We start from the raw sequence: 16,473 nt of genomic DNA, 5'->3' as shown, positions 1-16,473 counted from the left end.
ACATAGCCCCCCCAGCCATGTTTCACTTTACGCACCCTTGACACCCTTGATAGCACTATATGACGTCAGTTTAGGAACGCTCATGTGATACGTGTAAAATGTGCAAATGTAGCGTATTTGTAATTTGCAGAGACAATCCCATCATTTTCTTCTGCCGGCTGGGCTGCATGTCAGGTCTACATGCTGCCTTCTTAACACTGCCAGCCTCTCAAAAATACTGCAAACAGCCCATAAAATACCTCCAAACTTCGCAGAGAAAATCAAAACAGATGGCTTTGCACACAGGAGAGTATTGTCATATTGACAACAAACAAACTGATGATTCAAAGTTGGAAGAACACTACTGTCTAAAAAGTAGCACACTCAAACATTAAGATTCTAATAAAGTACATTTAAGTATGCTGGAAGTTGTGTCCACATACTTTTGGCCATGTAACGTTTGTGCTTTCTGTACAAAAAGTTGAATGTAGAGTTAATTTTTATTTTAGCCTGAGAAATCATTACAACAGAATTAGTGGCGTCATGATGTAGCTCCTGTTTAACACCACCAGGTGGGGACATTGCTACGTATTCACTTCCTCCAGCAGCCGGTGTTGTGTAACAGCTGGAGAGGATCACAAGCACGCAGCTGACATTCCAGACTTTTATTCCAATTTACTTTTGCCTGTTTTACTTTGCTCTTGGAGTCACATCTGTCGGATGCCGTCATGGTGGGGTTCCTGCACTTTGTCTTCATCTGTGTTTGACTTCAATCCTGCTGTTTGTAGGCTGAGGGACTTGTGGAGCCGGAGCCCTGAGGACCAAAACTTTGGAGCTCCTTACTTCACACCACATCCTCCCTCTCTTCATCTCTGGATGAAAATAAATTATCTGAAAGGAAGTCTGCAGACATTTGGCTCTTGAGTGATGATGGAGGAGAACACTGATACAGATTAGTTCAAGAGCCCACATTTGATTTTTAAATCTCAAAACCCCTTTGTGCAATGTGGAAAAAAACATCAACACTCATGCCATGTTCTTTTTTTAGGATGTGGAGAACTTTATGGAACAGTTGCATTTACACCAAAAACGTATAGGCAACAAAACTCCTCAGTTAGATTCACAAAAATCATCAAGGTTTGGCTTCAAATATACACACACCAGCCTTTTAAAAGGTACAGCTGTTCATCCGCTCATTAACACAAATAGTTAATCAGCCAATCACATGGCAGCATCTAAATGTATTTAGTCATGTAGACATGGTGAAGACGAGCTGCTGAAGTTCAAACGGAGCATCAGAATGATGAAGAAAGGTGATTGAAGTGACTTTGAACGTGGCATGGTTGTTGGTGCCAGACGGGCTGGTCTGAGTATTTACTGGGATTTTCAGCACAACCATCTCTAGGGTTTACAGAGGATGGTCCCAAAAAGAGAAAATATCCAGTGAGCCAAAATGCCTTGTTGATGCCAGAGGTCAGAGGAGAATGGCCAGACTGGTTCAAGATGATAGAAAGGCAACAGGAAGTCAAATAAGCACTGGTTCCAACCAAGGTGTGCAGAAGAGCATCTCTGAAGCAACAACACCTTGTCCAACCTTGAAGCAGATGGGCTACAGCAGCAGAAGACCACACCAGGTGCCACTCCTGTCAGCTAACAACAGGAAACTGAGGCTACAATTCACACGGGTTTTCTCACCAAAACTGGACAATAGAAGATTGGAAAAACATTACTTGGTCTGATGAGTCCGGATTTCTGCAGCAACATTCAGATGGTAGGGTCAGAATTTGGCGTAAGCGACATGAAAGCATGAAAAATTAAGGCAGCTCTGAAGGCAAAAGGGGTTCCAACCTGGTACGAGCAAGGTGTACCTAATAAAGTGTCCAGTAAGTGTATATGACACATGTCACGTGAAATCACTCATATGATATATGTATATATGTTTTATTGTCAAAATAACTCAACTCATTGACTTTTACTTTCACACAGGCAGAGCCGGCCTGGACCGTTAAGCCATATAAGCAGCTGCTTCGGTCAGTCATCAGTCTAATCTCTCAAGACAGATTCTGCAAAAAATTTTTTATTTTTTTTTAGCGATGGATTTCCAGATTGACGTCAGCCAGAACCCAAAGAGACACAAATGAAACTCTGGAGGCACTGAGATTAAATCTTTTTACACTTTTTACATATTCATCTTTGCCATGATCAAAATACGACGACTTGTCATAAAATCAAATAGAATTGTACACAACAAACATTAGTGTTAGACGAAGCCAGGCGTCGTTCTCCATGCGTTAGACTGAGCCCGGGGCTGGTTTCTTCTCTATGCTTTCTTCTGAGGCAAGCAGGCCATGAGCAGCCAGTACAGAGAGTAGCAGGTTCCTGCAGAGAAGACAAACACATCAAGACACTGAGGACTCTCACTTTAAGGTTATCAGTGGTTATTTATTTACTTTAAATATTAATGAAGTCCTGGTAGATTTTCAGGTATGGTGACTTTATACTTCTGCTCTACGAATATTTGTTGGAGCTGTCTGGTTAAAGCTAGATGTAATTCACAGATGAAGCTGTTTCAGTCCGTTAAGCCTCTGAACCAAACTGTCTGCACACGTTACCTCCAAGAGTTAGCGTCATGGTCGCCCGGTAGAGCACAACATCAAAGGTTCCCCCCTTGATGTGGACTGGCAACCCGTTGTCCTCCTGTAACCGTGGAAACCACATGGTGAGAACAGTGTGTGCGAATGTGTTAGCATGAAGCCTGATATTACTCAGCACAGTAATGAGCTGGAGGGAGCTGGACCTCCAGCAGGAGCTGATGAAACAAACTGAACATTAACGATAATAATGTTCTCAGTTATCCCCTTGGCTGCGTGTGTCAGGAGGCTTTCACATGTGTTTTCAGTAGAATTTGGCCAAGCGGTTGCAAATAAAAACTTCTCCTCAAGTCCGGTCATGTTGTTGTGTTCTGACCTCCAGCTGTTTCTGGACATGGTTCCTATTTTGTGGAATAATCGCTGCCAAATGCCACAAAAGGCTTTGAGGTCTGAGAGCTGTGTGGGACGAGATGTTTTGGATATTTTGATGGTAATTAAAGAATTAACTTGTTTTATTCCAACTGACCAGCCCATATGGCAAAGATCTAGGTGTTACTCTAGACTTTATGAAAATAATGGACGTAGCCAAACTCAAACTTCCTTAATGACTAGGTGATAAATGCAGATGGTTGTTCTCTACAAGCAGCTTTTTACATTTATTGTTAGATGGCAATCACTAACAGCCATAATAATTATGACGGCAGCAAAGGAGTTGGGTGATGTAGTTATAAAGAGCAGGGACCAGTTGCACAAAACAGTTCCCATGCAGATTGTTTGTTTGCTTGGACTCTTGTAACACCTGTTGTCATCCCACTCTTTAAGGTGGCTTATAGTTACTGACAAAATGTCAGAAGAAAAGAAGAGAAGAAAACCATACTGGTCAGAGGAGGGAAAGATTAAACTTCTAGAGGAGTCAGTCAGTCAAATCTAAAGTGTATAATCAAAAGCATATCTGTCGGGTTCTCCTGGTCGCAGAACACTCTGCTCGGGATGTGTTAGTTCTTTTCATTTATCACCATAAACGTGATCACACTGCAGTGAAGACAGAGTCAAAGGTACCTTAAGTTTTGTTTTTTTTATCTACCTTGCTTTGGTTGCTAAGGTCTTTTGTGCAACGGTCTAGGGACTCCTTAAGTATAAGACCAAGACAAGGAGAAAACCATGGAAACCTCAAGGAGAAGACTTAAGGGTGTTCTGTGCAAGCAATTTTATTTTAAGGAAACCTTAACTAGGACTCAAGGGTGTTTTGTGCAATCAGCCCCAGAGAAAAAAAAAGTAATAAAAATTTGGAGCCAAAGTTTATGGACTCCTGTTCTGAAGCAGCTCCGTCGCCAGGAGAAAACGCTGGCATCATGCGTTTATGGATCAAATCAACATTTGTAAAGTGACGTAATGTATGTGCTGACTTCGTCATCTGAGGGGTATTCCAGGTAGGAGGTTCAACAAACTCTGAGTCTAACCCTGAACTCTGAGTTGACTTACTCTGAGATGGGAAACTCAGAGAATCCGGTTCCAGAACAGCTGCTCAGCTCAGCTCAGTCAACTCTGAGTATGTTCACTCTGAGTTAAACTGACAATAAAAAGCCATCATCAATGGAGCTCCGACTCCACGATTCACCATGGCAACAGGTAAATAAAAGACAGCGCCTCCATTTTAATCCAGTGGATGTAGAGATATTAATGCATGTGTAGCAGACGGTGCACGTTTATCTTTAAAAGAAGAGTCAATAAGTTAACCATTAAGTTAATAAAAAAGTTTTATTCAGTGTTGTCCATTTATTCATCATTTATCAGACTTACATTTCCTTAATGAAGATAAAGTGGCTGTGTATCAGGCTGTAGATACATTACATTATATTAATAATATATCATAATATATTTGTTCAGGTTTAATCTGATGGGGAAAAACACAGGAGGCAGAAGATTTCAAACATATAGGCTAGGCTATAGATCAAAGACATAAAGACATGACTGTAAACTCACAGTCTGACCCAGTAATAATATGTTTGGTGATTTGCACCTGAAAAGACGTTGAGGTTAAAATACAGTAGATTTGAAAATGTTGCACATCTATTTGTATCTTGACTCAACAGCATTCAGTGACTTTATTTCAGCTACAAATGTAGTAAATGTAAAGACAGTGAAATGCTGCACCATTGCTCACTCAGAAATATGAACATATAATCCCCAATATTAGGCTATAGGAGTTATGTTCCATCAGTGACCAGTGACATCACTGATAGAGATCATTAGTCATTGATACTACGTGTCTAAAGCTTCATACCCATTTTAACATTTAAATAATTAGACCTACACATTATGTGCAATAAACATGTGGGAGCTGCTCTGACAGACTGACAGTCTGATCCTTGTGCACAGTGTTATAAAAATAATAAATATAAAAAGGACAGAGGTTTGATTCTGAGCTGAGGGTGAATTCTCGCTGTGTAATATTTGAATGTTAAGACAAAAGCTGATGTCCAAAGAAATGACTGATGTGCATAAATTCAGTAACTTAAGACAGTCCTGAGTAACAAACTAATATCCAGCAGGATTTAGACTGTGACAGACGGTAAATCTCCGCTAATGAATGCGCTTCGATACAAGCTTTGACACGGACTGAATGAATGAGGAAATGAAACAGCGTGTAAGAGGGAGGAGACAGAGAGAAACTCAGGGTTTATTGAAGGAAACCTGCCAGCGAGCAGGTTATGTTCACAGAGTATGTTACCATGGTGACTGACTCAGAGTTTCAGTTACCTCTCTGTCTGGAACGGATAACTCAGAGTTTCCCTCATTTCAGGGTTAACTTACTCTGAGTTTTCACATAACCCGCTTTCTGGAGGTGGAGGGGATGGCAGGTGGTGTGACACCTGGACGAGACAGTTGGCTGTGACGGTTGTTTTAACAAGTCGTTGCTGTTTTTCTGGTCGCAACAGTAAAGGTCTTGGACTTGATGTTAACATGAGCCTGTGTGTCATAGACTTTGTTCTTTTTTGGTTTTAAAAAATAAAACCAGTTGCACAAAACACCTTAAGAAAAACTCCCCTTCTGACATGGGGAGTTTCTCCTTATCCGCTGTGAGGGTCCAAAGAACAGAGGGATGTCATATGCTGTAAAGCCCTCTGAGGCAAATTGTGATTTGTGATATTGGGCTTTAAAAATAAAATCAATTGATTGAATTCTACAACAAGTTTGTGATCAGTCAGATTACCAAAGGTTTGACCTTGAGTCTGAGGCCTCACTGTCCCCCTCACCCAGCCTTGGGTATGAGATTCAGAAACATTAATAAAAACTGCTTTGCTGATGACTTTTACCAACTGTCCTCCCTCATCTCTTCTCTACAGTTAACGTTACCTGGAAGAGTTTCTGAGCCTCGGGTACTCTGTTCCTCAGCTGTCTGGCGGAGCTGCTGAAGGCACGGCTGGCCAGAACTGGAACTTTCTGGAAACACAAACACGTGGGAAATTTAGTTTGGATGATTGTGAGGATAAAGCACAGATAAACAGGACACAACAGCAGTTTAAATACCCCGAGGCTCATGCAGTGGAGATTTGAATGTGTTTAAAAGCACTTTGTATTCTGCATCTCTGCTCGTTGATGCTCCAGCATGTTCCATGTCCATCACACATGTCTGACTCCTGTCAGCAGGAACTCCGACTGTTTTCCTGGCAACCCACTTGGAAAGTTCTGCTGTAGTTACACAGGAATTGAGCAGTAACCATCTCATTTTGCTTTTTTTCCAGGGAAGACCAGATTGTTGTGGCTCAGAAATGATGTCTGTAGGTTTTACTAACAAAGTCAAGGAGATATTTTTTCATACATTTGGCTGTGACTTTATTTCATTTAGTCCCAGAGAGACCCAGGCAGGTAGCAGTCTCATATTAAAATCAGGATGTTTATCATAATTTCTGCTTAAACTTCTCTTATGATTACCTGATCCATCCTCACTGTGACCTCGTCACATGTCCACGTTTGCTCATGGACTTTCCACGTCCACATGACGTCCAAGGTACCCTGGGTGTGTTGGTTGTTGATGTTCTGGGACGCCGTGTCAACTTCAGCCTGTTACATGCATTGTCTGTTTTCAAAATACACTTCTGTTTTCACAGGAAATGTACAGTTTGTATGCAGTCTCTTTCAAAATAGAAGCACCACGTCGGTGCAACACAACAAATTGACATTTTTCCTCTCAACAACACACACACGGTTGGGTTTAGGAAAAAAGAACATAGTTTGGCTTTACAATCTTACGGGAAGTGAACACCGGCCTTAGCCTTACTCACTGAAACAGTTTATTTAATTACAGATATTTTTTATCCTTTCTATTTCTTCTTTCTAATTCACACTTTTAATATTATTCTGATTATTTATTGCACAGGTGCCTTTTCACACACATGACACTCCTGCATTGCTCTACACATATTATTAGCGTATGAGACAAATAAAACATTTGGATCTTAAATCAGTGCGTATTTTCTCAGCCAGGCTTCTGTATGCAGGACGTTAACTTATAACAGAGTTTTTTTCTTTTTCAAAAGTCACTAAATCTTTGAATCTGTGATGATAGTTTAACCAAACTGTTGTGACTCTGTGACATGACAGTGACACAGGTGAAAGAGGAAGGGAGAGCAGCGCTGGGACTTGTATCATTTCTGTTTTCCAGAGCAGAGGAGGCCGCTGGGAGCTGACAGATGACACACTGGTTCCAGGTGTGGTTTCACTGGTTACTGTGGTTTTATATGACTGAAAGCTTCACTGCACGTTTGTTTTGTTTTTTGCCTTTTTGATGCTCTGGTGTGAAAGTGATTCTCGCTTTGTTCCTTTTTTTTGTGCCATCGCACAGGACGTCATCATCAGGAGCCAAACTGAGGTCAGTCTGACACCCGACACGCTGTGAACCAACTGTGCTTCATTAGAACAGACCAACATGTCTTTTCTGCACAGTTTTGTGGGAACTTTATTTCCACTTGACAATAATAAGTTGCATTGTTAAAACGTCTTTAGATAGATAACAATCTATTTGATAGTTCAACACGTTCTCCTCTGAACTCATCAGATCCCGCTGACAAAGCAGCGGGATCTGATGAGTTCGGAGGAGAACGTGTTGAACTAAGTCCACTGACTTAAAGGTCAAAATATGACCCACCAGGTGGCCTTCTGTGTTGGTTAAGGATGATCATGGACAGCGTCTCCATTTACACAGGAAATGTACACTTTCTGCTCGTTAAATGTCTCCTCCGAGAACCGTCTCTCCTCCAAGAACCGTCACCTTATCGTGGTGGAGGAGTTTGAGTGCCCTAATGACCCTAGGAGCTATGCTGTCGGGGGCATTTTGCCCCTGGTAGGGTTTCCCATGGCAGATTGGTTCTGGGCAAAGGGTCAGACGAAGAACGGTTCAAAAGACCCTTCATGATGGATACAAACAAGGACACGTGTACCCGGCCCAGAGGGGTACCGGGGCCCCGCCCTGGAGCCAGGCCTGGGGTTGGGGCCCGTGGGTGAGTGCCTGGTGGTCGGGCCTTCGCCCATGGGGTCTGGCCGGGCCCAGCTCGAACCGGCTACATGGGCTCGTCCCCCTGCAGGCCCACCACCTGCAGAGGGATCCAGAAGGGTTCGGTGCAATGTGGATTGGGCAGCAGACCAAGGCAGGGGCCTTGGCGGTCTGATCCTCGGTTACAGAAGTTGGCTCTTGGGACATGGAATGTCACCTCTCTGGCGGGGAAGGAGCCGGAGCTTGTGGAAGAGGTTGAGCACTACCGGCTAGATATAGTTGGCCTCACCTCGACACATAGTTCCGGCTCTGGAACCCTAGTCCTTGAGAGGGGTTGGACTCTCTCCTTCGCTGGAGTTGCTCCGGGTGAGAGGTGGAGGGCCAGGGTGGGCTTTCTGATAGCCCCCAGACTCTCTGCCTGTACGTTGGGGTTTCCCCCGGTAGACGAAAGGGTTGCTTCACTGCGCCTTCGGGTCGGGGAACGGGTCCTGACTGTCTGTGCTTATGCGCCGAACAACAGTTCAGAGTACCCGCCCTTTTTGGAGTCCCTGGGATGGGTGCTGGACAGTGCCCCGACCGGGGACTCCATTGTTCTGCTGGGGGACTTCAACGCTCACGTGGGCAATGACAGCGGGACCTGGAGGGGCGTGACTGAGAGGAACGGCCTGCCCGATCTGAACTCGAGTGGTGTTCAGTTATTGGACTTCTGTGCGGGTCGCAGTTTGGCCATAACTAACACCATGTTCAAACATAAGGATGTCCATCGGTGCACGTGGCACCAGGACAGCCTAGGTCGCAGGTCAATGATCGACTTTGTAGTCGTATCATTTGACCTGCGGCCATATGTTCTGGACACTCGGGTGAAGAGAGGAGCAGAGCTGTCAACTGATCACCACCTGGTGGTGAGTTGGATCAGATGGTGGGGGAAGATGCCACGCAGACCTGGCAGGCCCAAACGAACAGTGAGGGTCTGCTGGGAACGCCTGGTGGAAGAACCTGTCCAGATGATCTTCAACTCCCACCTCCGGGAGAGCTTCGACCACGTCCCGAGGGCAGAGAGGGACATTGAGTCCGAATGGGCTTTGTTCCGCTCTGCCATTGTCGAGGCGGCTGTTGCGAGCTGTGGCCGCAAGGCCGCTGGGGCCAGTCGCAGCGTCAGGCTGAAGAAGGAGGCCTACAGGGCATGGTTGGTCTGTGGGTCTCCGGAAGCAGCTGATGGGTACCGGCGGGCCAAGCAGAGCACAGTGGTGGCAATCGTGGAGGCAAAAACTCGGGCGTGGGAGGAGTTCGGTGAGGCCATGGAGGAAGACTATCGATCGGCTCCAGAGAGGTTCTGGCAAACCGTCCGGCGCCTCAGGGAGGGAAGGCGGCAACTTGCTCACACTGTTTACAGTGGGGACGGGGAGCTGCTGACGTCAATTGGGGACATTGTCGGGCGGTGGAAGGAATACTTTGAGGAGCTCCTCAATCCCACCAACACGTATTCCAGTGAGGAAACAGAGACGGGGGTCTCAGGGGCGGGTCGTCCAATTTCTGGGGCAGAAGTCGCCGAGGTGGTGAAACAACTCCGAGGCGGCGGAGCCCCGGGGGTGGATGAGATTCGTCGTGGATATCTCAAGGCTCTGGATGTTGTAGGGCTGTCCTGGCTGACACGCCTCTGCAGCATTGCGTGGACATCGGGGGCAGTGCCTCTGGAGTGGCAGACCAGGGTGGTGGTCCCTATCTTCAAGAAAGGGGACCAGAGGGTGTGTTCCAACTACAGGGGGATCACACTCCTCAGCCTACCTGGTAAGGTCTACGCCAGGGTGCTGGAGAAGAGGGTCCGGTCGATAGTTGAACCTCAGACTGAGGAGGAGCAATGTGGTTTTCGTCCCGGACATGGAACCGTGGACCAGCTCTTTACCCTCACCAGGGTGCTGGAGGGGGCATGGGAGTTCGCCCAACCAGTCTACATGTGTTTTGTGGATTTGGAGAAGGCTTACGACCGTGTCCCCAGGGGCATCCTGTAGGGGGTGCTCCAGGAATATGGGGTTGGTGGCCCCTTGTTAAGGGCCATCCAGTCCCTGGAGCATGAGTCTGGTTCGCGTGGCTGGCAGTAAGTCGGACATGTTCCCGGTGAGGGTTGGACTCCGCCAGGGCTGCCCTTTGTCACCAGTTCTGTTCATAACTTTTATGGACAGAATTTCTAGGCCCAGCTGAGTGGTGGAGGGTGTCGGGTTCGGTGATGGGAGGATCTCGTCCCTGCTTTTTGCGGATGACGTGGTCCTCCTAGCTCCATCGAACAGTGTCAGACATCGCCGAAAAAAGTCGTCCTTTAACGTCGGCATGATATGCAGCCAGTCGCTGTTATTGTTCCATGGTGCCCAGCAGCGTCAGGGGGAAATAACTCCGTGGGACAACAACGAAAGTTGAGGCGGGGAATAGGGCAGGCAGGCGGGGTGGTGGATGGGTCCAACAACCCAACTTTCACTGAGAAGGCTGACATTTGCTTCTTGTAAGATTATGAAGCCAAATCCTGCTCTTTTTTTCCAAAACCCAACCACGTCAATTTGTTGTGTTGTACCGATGTAGTTCTTTTATTTTGAAAGAGACTGTATGCAAACTGTACATTTCCTGTGAAAACAGAAGTGTATTTTGAAAACAGACAATGCATGTAACAGGCTGAAGTTGACACGGCGTCCCAGAACGTCAACAACCAACACACCCAGGGTACCTTGGACGTCATATGTGGACGTGGAAAGTCCATGACCAAACGTGGACATGTGACGAGGTCACAGTGAGGATGGGTTGCCAAAAGTGATGCAGGAGGGTACCTAGTGTGTCACATTTTGACGTGTAGGTCCACTGACCACAAGTGTTACAAGTGACTACAGTGTAATTCACCTTTTTTTTTTACAGCAGTTAATAACAGCTGATTAAAAAAAGCCACAACTGCTGATTAATAAACACCAAAAAATTTTAGCCTATTAACATGCAGATTGTTGATCTGTTCATACAAATGTTAATGAGGAAAAATCTGTCTCCATAGGAGTTTTCAACAGACAAGATTATTTTAGAGGTCACTCTGAGCTCAAGCAGCTCCGATATAATATATCATTGGAAATGTGTGGACTGACCCAATCTGGAGCTCCTACATGCTTCAACTAAAGATAATTTCAACTTTAATCATGATAACGTTCTGTGATGGTGCTCTGAGTTTCAGACGCAGCTGCACACACAAACACACTCTCTGCCTTGTTTAAAGATACTTTGTGTTTCGTTGCTTTTCACCTCACAGTCTATACAAGAGTCACTTTGCTGTCTCTTTAAGAAAGCTTCATGACTTTTTAACCGTCTGCCAAGGTCACATCGGATTTCTGCGGGCAGGACTGACACTCCTGACAGCCAATCACAGCCTCTGAACCTGACACTTCAACCAATCAGGAGGCAGGGGAGGGGAGGTGTGTGTATGCCAGTGTTAAGAGGGTAAACTGTGCCAACTCTGGGCTGTGATTTCCACACTGGTGTTCTCTGTGTTTGCAGTCAGGTGGTGTTTGCTTGACCAGTGAGAGCTCGTTTCCTTAATGTAAATAACTGAGGCCGAAGATAAACAGCAGCTTGAACATGGTGCTCATCACATGTAGATCATTAATACAGCACGGCAGAGGAATCAAAGTTTTTAGTGTTCAGAATCATATTCAAACAACTGCATTAATCCCAGCAGGGACAATTAGCTCACCTTGCACACACACTGTAACACACAGTAACATGTAGACACATTAATAGATGAGGAATAAATAGAAATCAAAGATTAAAAAAAAGGAGTCCACTCGATTAGAAGAATCTATTGATATTTTTTAAAAAGTTAATAGACGTATAATCAATAATATAATAATAATAAATACTAAAAAATAGAAATAAACAGTAGATAAAATTAAGCAGAGGGAATTAAAGATTTTGACACCGGTTAATTTTACAAGCAGGTAAAACGTAACAGTGTCTTGACGGCAGCCAGGAAACTAAAAAACATTATATACAGTATGTGCTCTCTGGAGGACCTGTTGATCTGTAAACTTGTTTTGCTGATTAATTATTATTTATGTGACTTTATCTCATTGACTTTTCCAATCTGTTATGTTGTCTGTCTTTGCCTGTAAGGTGACCTTGAGTGTCTTGAAAGGCACCTATAAATAAAAAGAATTATTATCATTGTTGACTGCAAAAAACGGTCACTTCCTGTCTGTGATCTTAGAGCAGATTGTTATATATTTAGACTGTTTCTGTCTTTCATTGTGAGGCTGTCAAACATGCAGATCAATACACTTGATTGCTGCATTTCCAGCAGTGTCTATTCCCCCAAAGCCAAACCTGATCTCTTATTAGCCATAACTAGATGGTGTTTGTGCCTAAACATGACCACACATGAACCACAGACTCGTTGAAACATAAACAAACAAAGTTTCGGTACACTTGCTGCATATTAATCTACAACAATCAATGTATCTGTGGTTTGCACAAACGTACACCAGTACTAACATTGTTTTCTGACCATTAAGTTGTTTTGGAAAAATTACTACGAAAATGTAAAAATAATTAATTACAAGTAAAAGTCCTGCTGCCGCAACTCAAGTAATGGTAAGGAAGTATTTTGAGCTAAATGTACTTAAAGTATCCAAAGTTAAAGTACTCAGTCGGCACAAGACTGACATGTAATTAAATATATTACAAGACTGCTGTTGGTAAAGAATAAACCATGTAAGCAGTATTAAAATGTTACTGATAATACGGTAAATAATACGGCAGCTGCCACGCCAGGAAAAACAAACAAAACAAACTTTATAATAAATATAGATTATTTAAATTAATTAAATAAATATTATTTAAAACTATATAATTATTTATCTTCTTATAATGTGAAAAGTTTTTTTTATTCTCTAAGAAAAGTTTCTTAATATGGCATGAAAATATCTTTTTTAAAAAAAAAAAAAAAAACAACAACTTTCCATGTCATTACCTGATACTGATCTTTATTATTATTACCATTATTATCATTACTTTATTTATTTTAATATTCTTTTTGTTGTTGTTTGTTTGCTTCTGGCCTGGCAGTTCTGCACTTCTACTAACTGAATCAAATGTCAATCAACAAATGCAACATTTCTAATATAATAATGAGGTTTGGATGTAAGACATTATTCTGAGGTGTAAGCAGTGGTGGAGGAAGTATTAAGAACCTCTACTGAAAATAAAGTAATAATACCACACTGTAAAAATACTCTGTTACTGGTAAAAGTCCTGCATTGAAAATGTGACATAAGTAGAAGTATGTAAGTACAAACAGGAGGATGTATTAAAAGTAAAAGTACTCTGATTAAAACATTAAATAAGTAAATTAGTGTAATAAAATAAAAAATCCTGATATTTGAGAAGCTGAAATATTTTTTTGCATTTGCCTAAAAAATGACCTAAAAGATTATCAGAATAGTTTCCAATTAATTTTCCAATCAATGAACTAATCATTTCAACTGCAGCTGTGTGCAAAAATATTAATTTGTAAAGTAACTTAAATATCCAAATAATAGTAGTGTTGCAAAATGTACAATATTCCTTTTTAAGTAGAAAGTAGCATGAGACTAAAATACTTAAGTAAAGCAAAAGTCCCTCAAATGTGTACTCGAGTAAATATACCTAGTTCCATTCCACCTCTGAGTATTAGTGCCTTAAACTTGTATTTTAAAACGGTATTTAAGTTTTGCTGATGATGAACAGACAGAATCAGCTGAGAATGTAAACATGTCAGCTGTGTGTGTGTGTGTGTGTGTGTGTGTGTGTGTGTGTGTGTGTGTGTGTGTGTGTGTGTGTGTGTGCTGCAGGTTCAACAAGTTTCTGCGTGTGTACGTGCAGAGCCGCATCGTCCCATTAGCACCAGGATACTGGCATAACTGGAGAACAGTCAGACGCTGCAGCAGGTCACGTGAGGTGATCCTGCCGTCTGTATGAATATATGTTTATATATAGATCATGTGTTCACCTCGTATGACACCAGCAGACACCTGAATAAAATACAGCTCCTTAGAGCCAGACACAGAGAACGTTTTACACTTCTGTCCTCCACAGTACAAAGGTCAGGCCTGAACCCACATTCCTCCTGCACAAACACACAGTTTATTCTATCCTCTCTCCTCCTGATCTCATCTCTTATCAGCTGACACGAGTCCAGAAGCTGCAGACACACAAGCAGAGACAGGCAGAGACAGAAGACAGACGAAAGTTTGAAGAAAAATAATAGTTACCAGGAGGTGATTCATGTCTGTGGCCGTGTGTGTGTGTCAAGCTGCGCTGCCTCGCTTCACCCTGACAAGGACATGCGCACACACTCACACACACACACACACACACACACACACACACGTACAGTATCAGTGTTTTATGAATCTCTGCCAAACTACGATCTGCTGTAGAGGCCAAACTGTGTGCGCTCGGCAACACACAGGAAACAAACACAGTTAATATGAAAGCAGCTTTTTGTACATTTCATTTCATGCACATTTTATTTTTTATGCAGAGATCCAAAGCTACAGGTTGTGTGAGGACAGAAAGGTGCAGGCAGAGTTTCAGAGCAGTTTTACAGGTTATTTTGAAAATGAGTTTGTTGTAGGAGAGCTGTATTAAACCATCTGCAGTCCCTGGGCAGCAGAGACAGAAGAAGAATTTAAATCCTTTCCTGCAGTAAAACTTCCATGGAAGGGACAGGTCTTTGGGGCTCAAAGTGGAAAGAGAGTTTCAAAAATACACAAACAGAGATACACAAATGCCAAACAGCTGCAAAGGCCCACAGCATGTATTATAGAGACTCATAATTTATTCTCTTACGTCTAATGTTTAAAGCATGTTCAGGCTCTGTAAGGTTTAATGTATGTTTTTAGGGCATTTTTTGCCTTTAATTGATAGGATAGTGAAGTGTGACGGGGAGAGAGAGTGAGAGAGAGAGAGAGAGAGAGAGAGAGAGAGAGAGAGAGACATGCAGCAAGGGGCCACAGCCCAAGTCAAACCTGGGCCACTGCGGCAACAGCCTTGTACATGGGGCGCCTGCTCTACCACTAAGCCACCAATGCCCCTAAATGTGGCCCCCAGCTAATGGGGATCCTAACAGATAAACAAGCAGACAAAATGACTACAAAGAGACACAAGAGACGCATCATGACTACAAACAGACACAAAATGACTACAAAGAGACACAAGAGACACATCATGACTACAAACAGATGCAAAGCAACTACAAAGAGACACAAAGCAACTACAAAGAGATGCAAAATGACTACAAATAGACACAAGAGATGCATAAAGACTACAAACAGACACAAAATGACTACAAAGAGACACAAAGCAACTACAAAGAGACACAAAGCAACTACAAATAGACAATATATGACTACAAAGAGACACAAAGCAACTACAAAGAGATGCAAAATGACTACAAATAGACACAAGAGATGCATAAGGACTACAAACAGACACAAAATGACTACAAAGAGACACAAAGCAACTACAAATAGACACAAAATGACTACAAAGAGACACAAAGCAACTACAAAGAGATGCAAAATGACTACAAAGAGACACAAAACGACTACAGAGAGACACAAGAGATGCATAAGGACTACAAACAGACACAAAATGACTACAAAGAGACACAAAGCAACTACAAATAGACAATATATGACTACAAAGAGACACAAAGCAACTACAAAGAGATGCAAAATGACTACAAATAGACACAAGAGATGCATAAGGACTACAAACAGACACAAAATGACTACAAAGAGACACAAAGCAACTACAAATAGACACAAAATGACTACAAAGAGACACAAAGCAACTACAAAGAGATGCAAAATGACTACAAAGAGACACAAAACGACTACAGAGAGACACAAGAGATGCATAAGGACTACAAACAGACACAAAATGACTACAAAGAGACACAAAGCAACTACAAATAGACAACATATGACTACAAAGAGACACAAAGCAACTACAAAGAGACACAAAGCAACTACAAATAGATACAAAATGACTACAGAGACACACAAAGCAATTACAAAGAGACACAAAGCAACTACAAATAGACACAAAATGACCACAAAGAGACACAAAATGACTACAGAGAGACACAAAATGACTACAAATAGATGCAAAATGACTACAACGAGACACAAAACGACTACAGAGAGACACAAAGCAACTACAAAGAGATGCAAAATGACTACAAAGAGACACAAAGCAACTACAAATAGACACAAAATGACTACAAAGAGACACAAGGCAACTACAAAGAGACACAAAATGACTACAAAGAGACACAAAGCAACTACAAAGAGATGCAAAAGGACTACAAAGAGACATAAAAGACGCATAACGACTACAAAC

General features: G+C 42.8%; 1 protein-coding gene across 1 annotated transcript; it reads right to left on the bottom strand.

The window, feature by feature from the left end:
• Positions 1-2,040: 2,040 nt before the first annotated feature.
• LOC125888436 (cytochrome c oxidase subunit 7A2, mitochondrial) lies at positions 2,041-14,460 on the bottom strand. Its single transcript, XM_049575819.1, has 4 exons — positions 14,337-14,460; positions 5,928-6,014; positions 2,592-2,676; positions 2,041-2,358 (listed from the first exon to the last, which is right to left on the bottom strand). Exons 1-4 carry the CDS (start codon positions 14,349-14,351, stop codon positions 2,300-2,302), a joined length of 246 nt encoding a protein of 81 aa, XP_049431776.1. The 5' UTR covers positions 14,352-14,460; the 3' UTR covers positions 2,041-2,299.
• Between the last annotated feature and the right edge of the window lie 2,013 nt (positions 14,461-16,473).

This window comes from Epinephelus fuscoguttatus, linkage group LG5 (genome assembly GCF_011397635.1).
Source record: "Epinephelus fuscoguttatus linkage group LG5, E.fuscoguttatus.final_Chr_v1".
Classification (NCBI taxonomy): domain Eukaryota; kingdom Metazoa; phylum Chordata; class Actinopteri; order Perciformes; family Serranidae; genus Epinephelus; species Epinephelus fuscoguttatus.
This window is presented reverse-complemented; position numbering and strand designations above follow the sequence as displayed.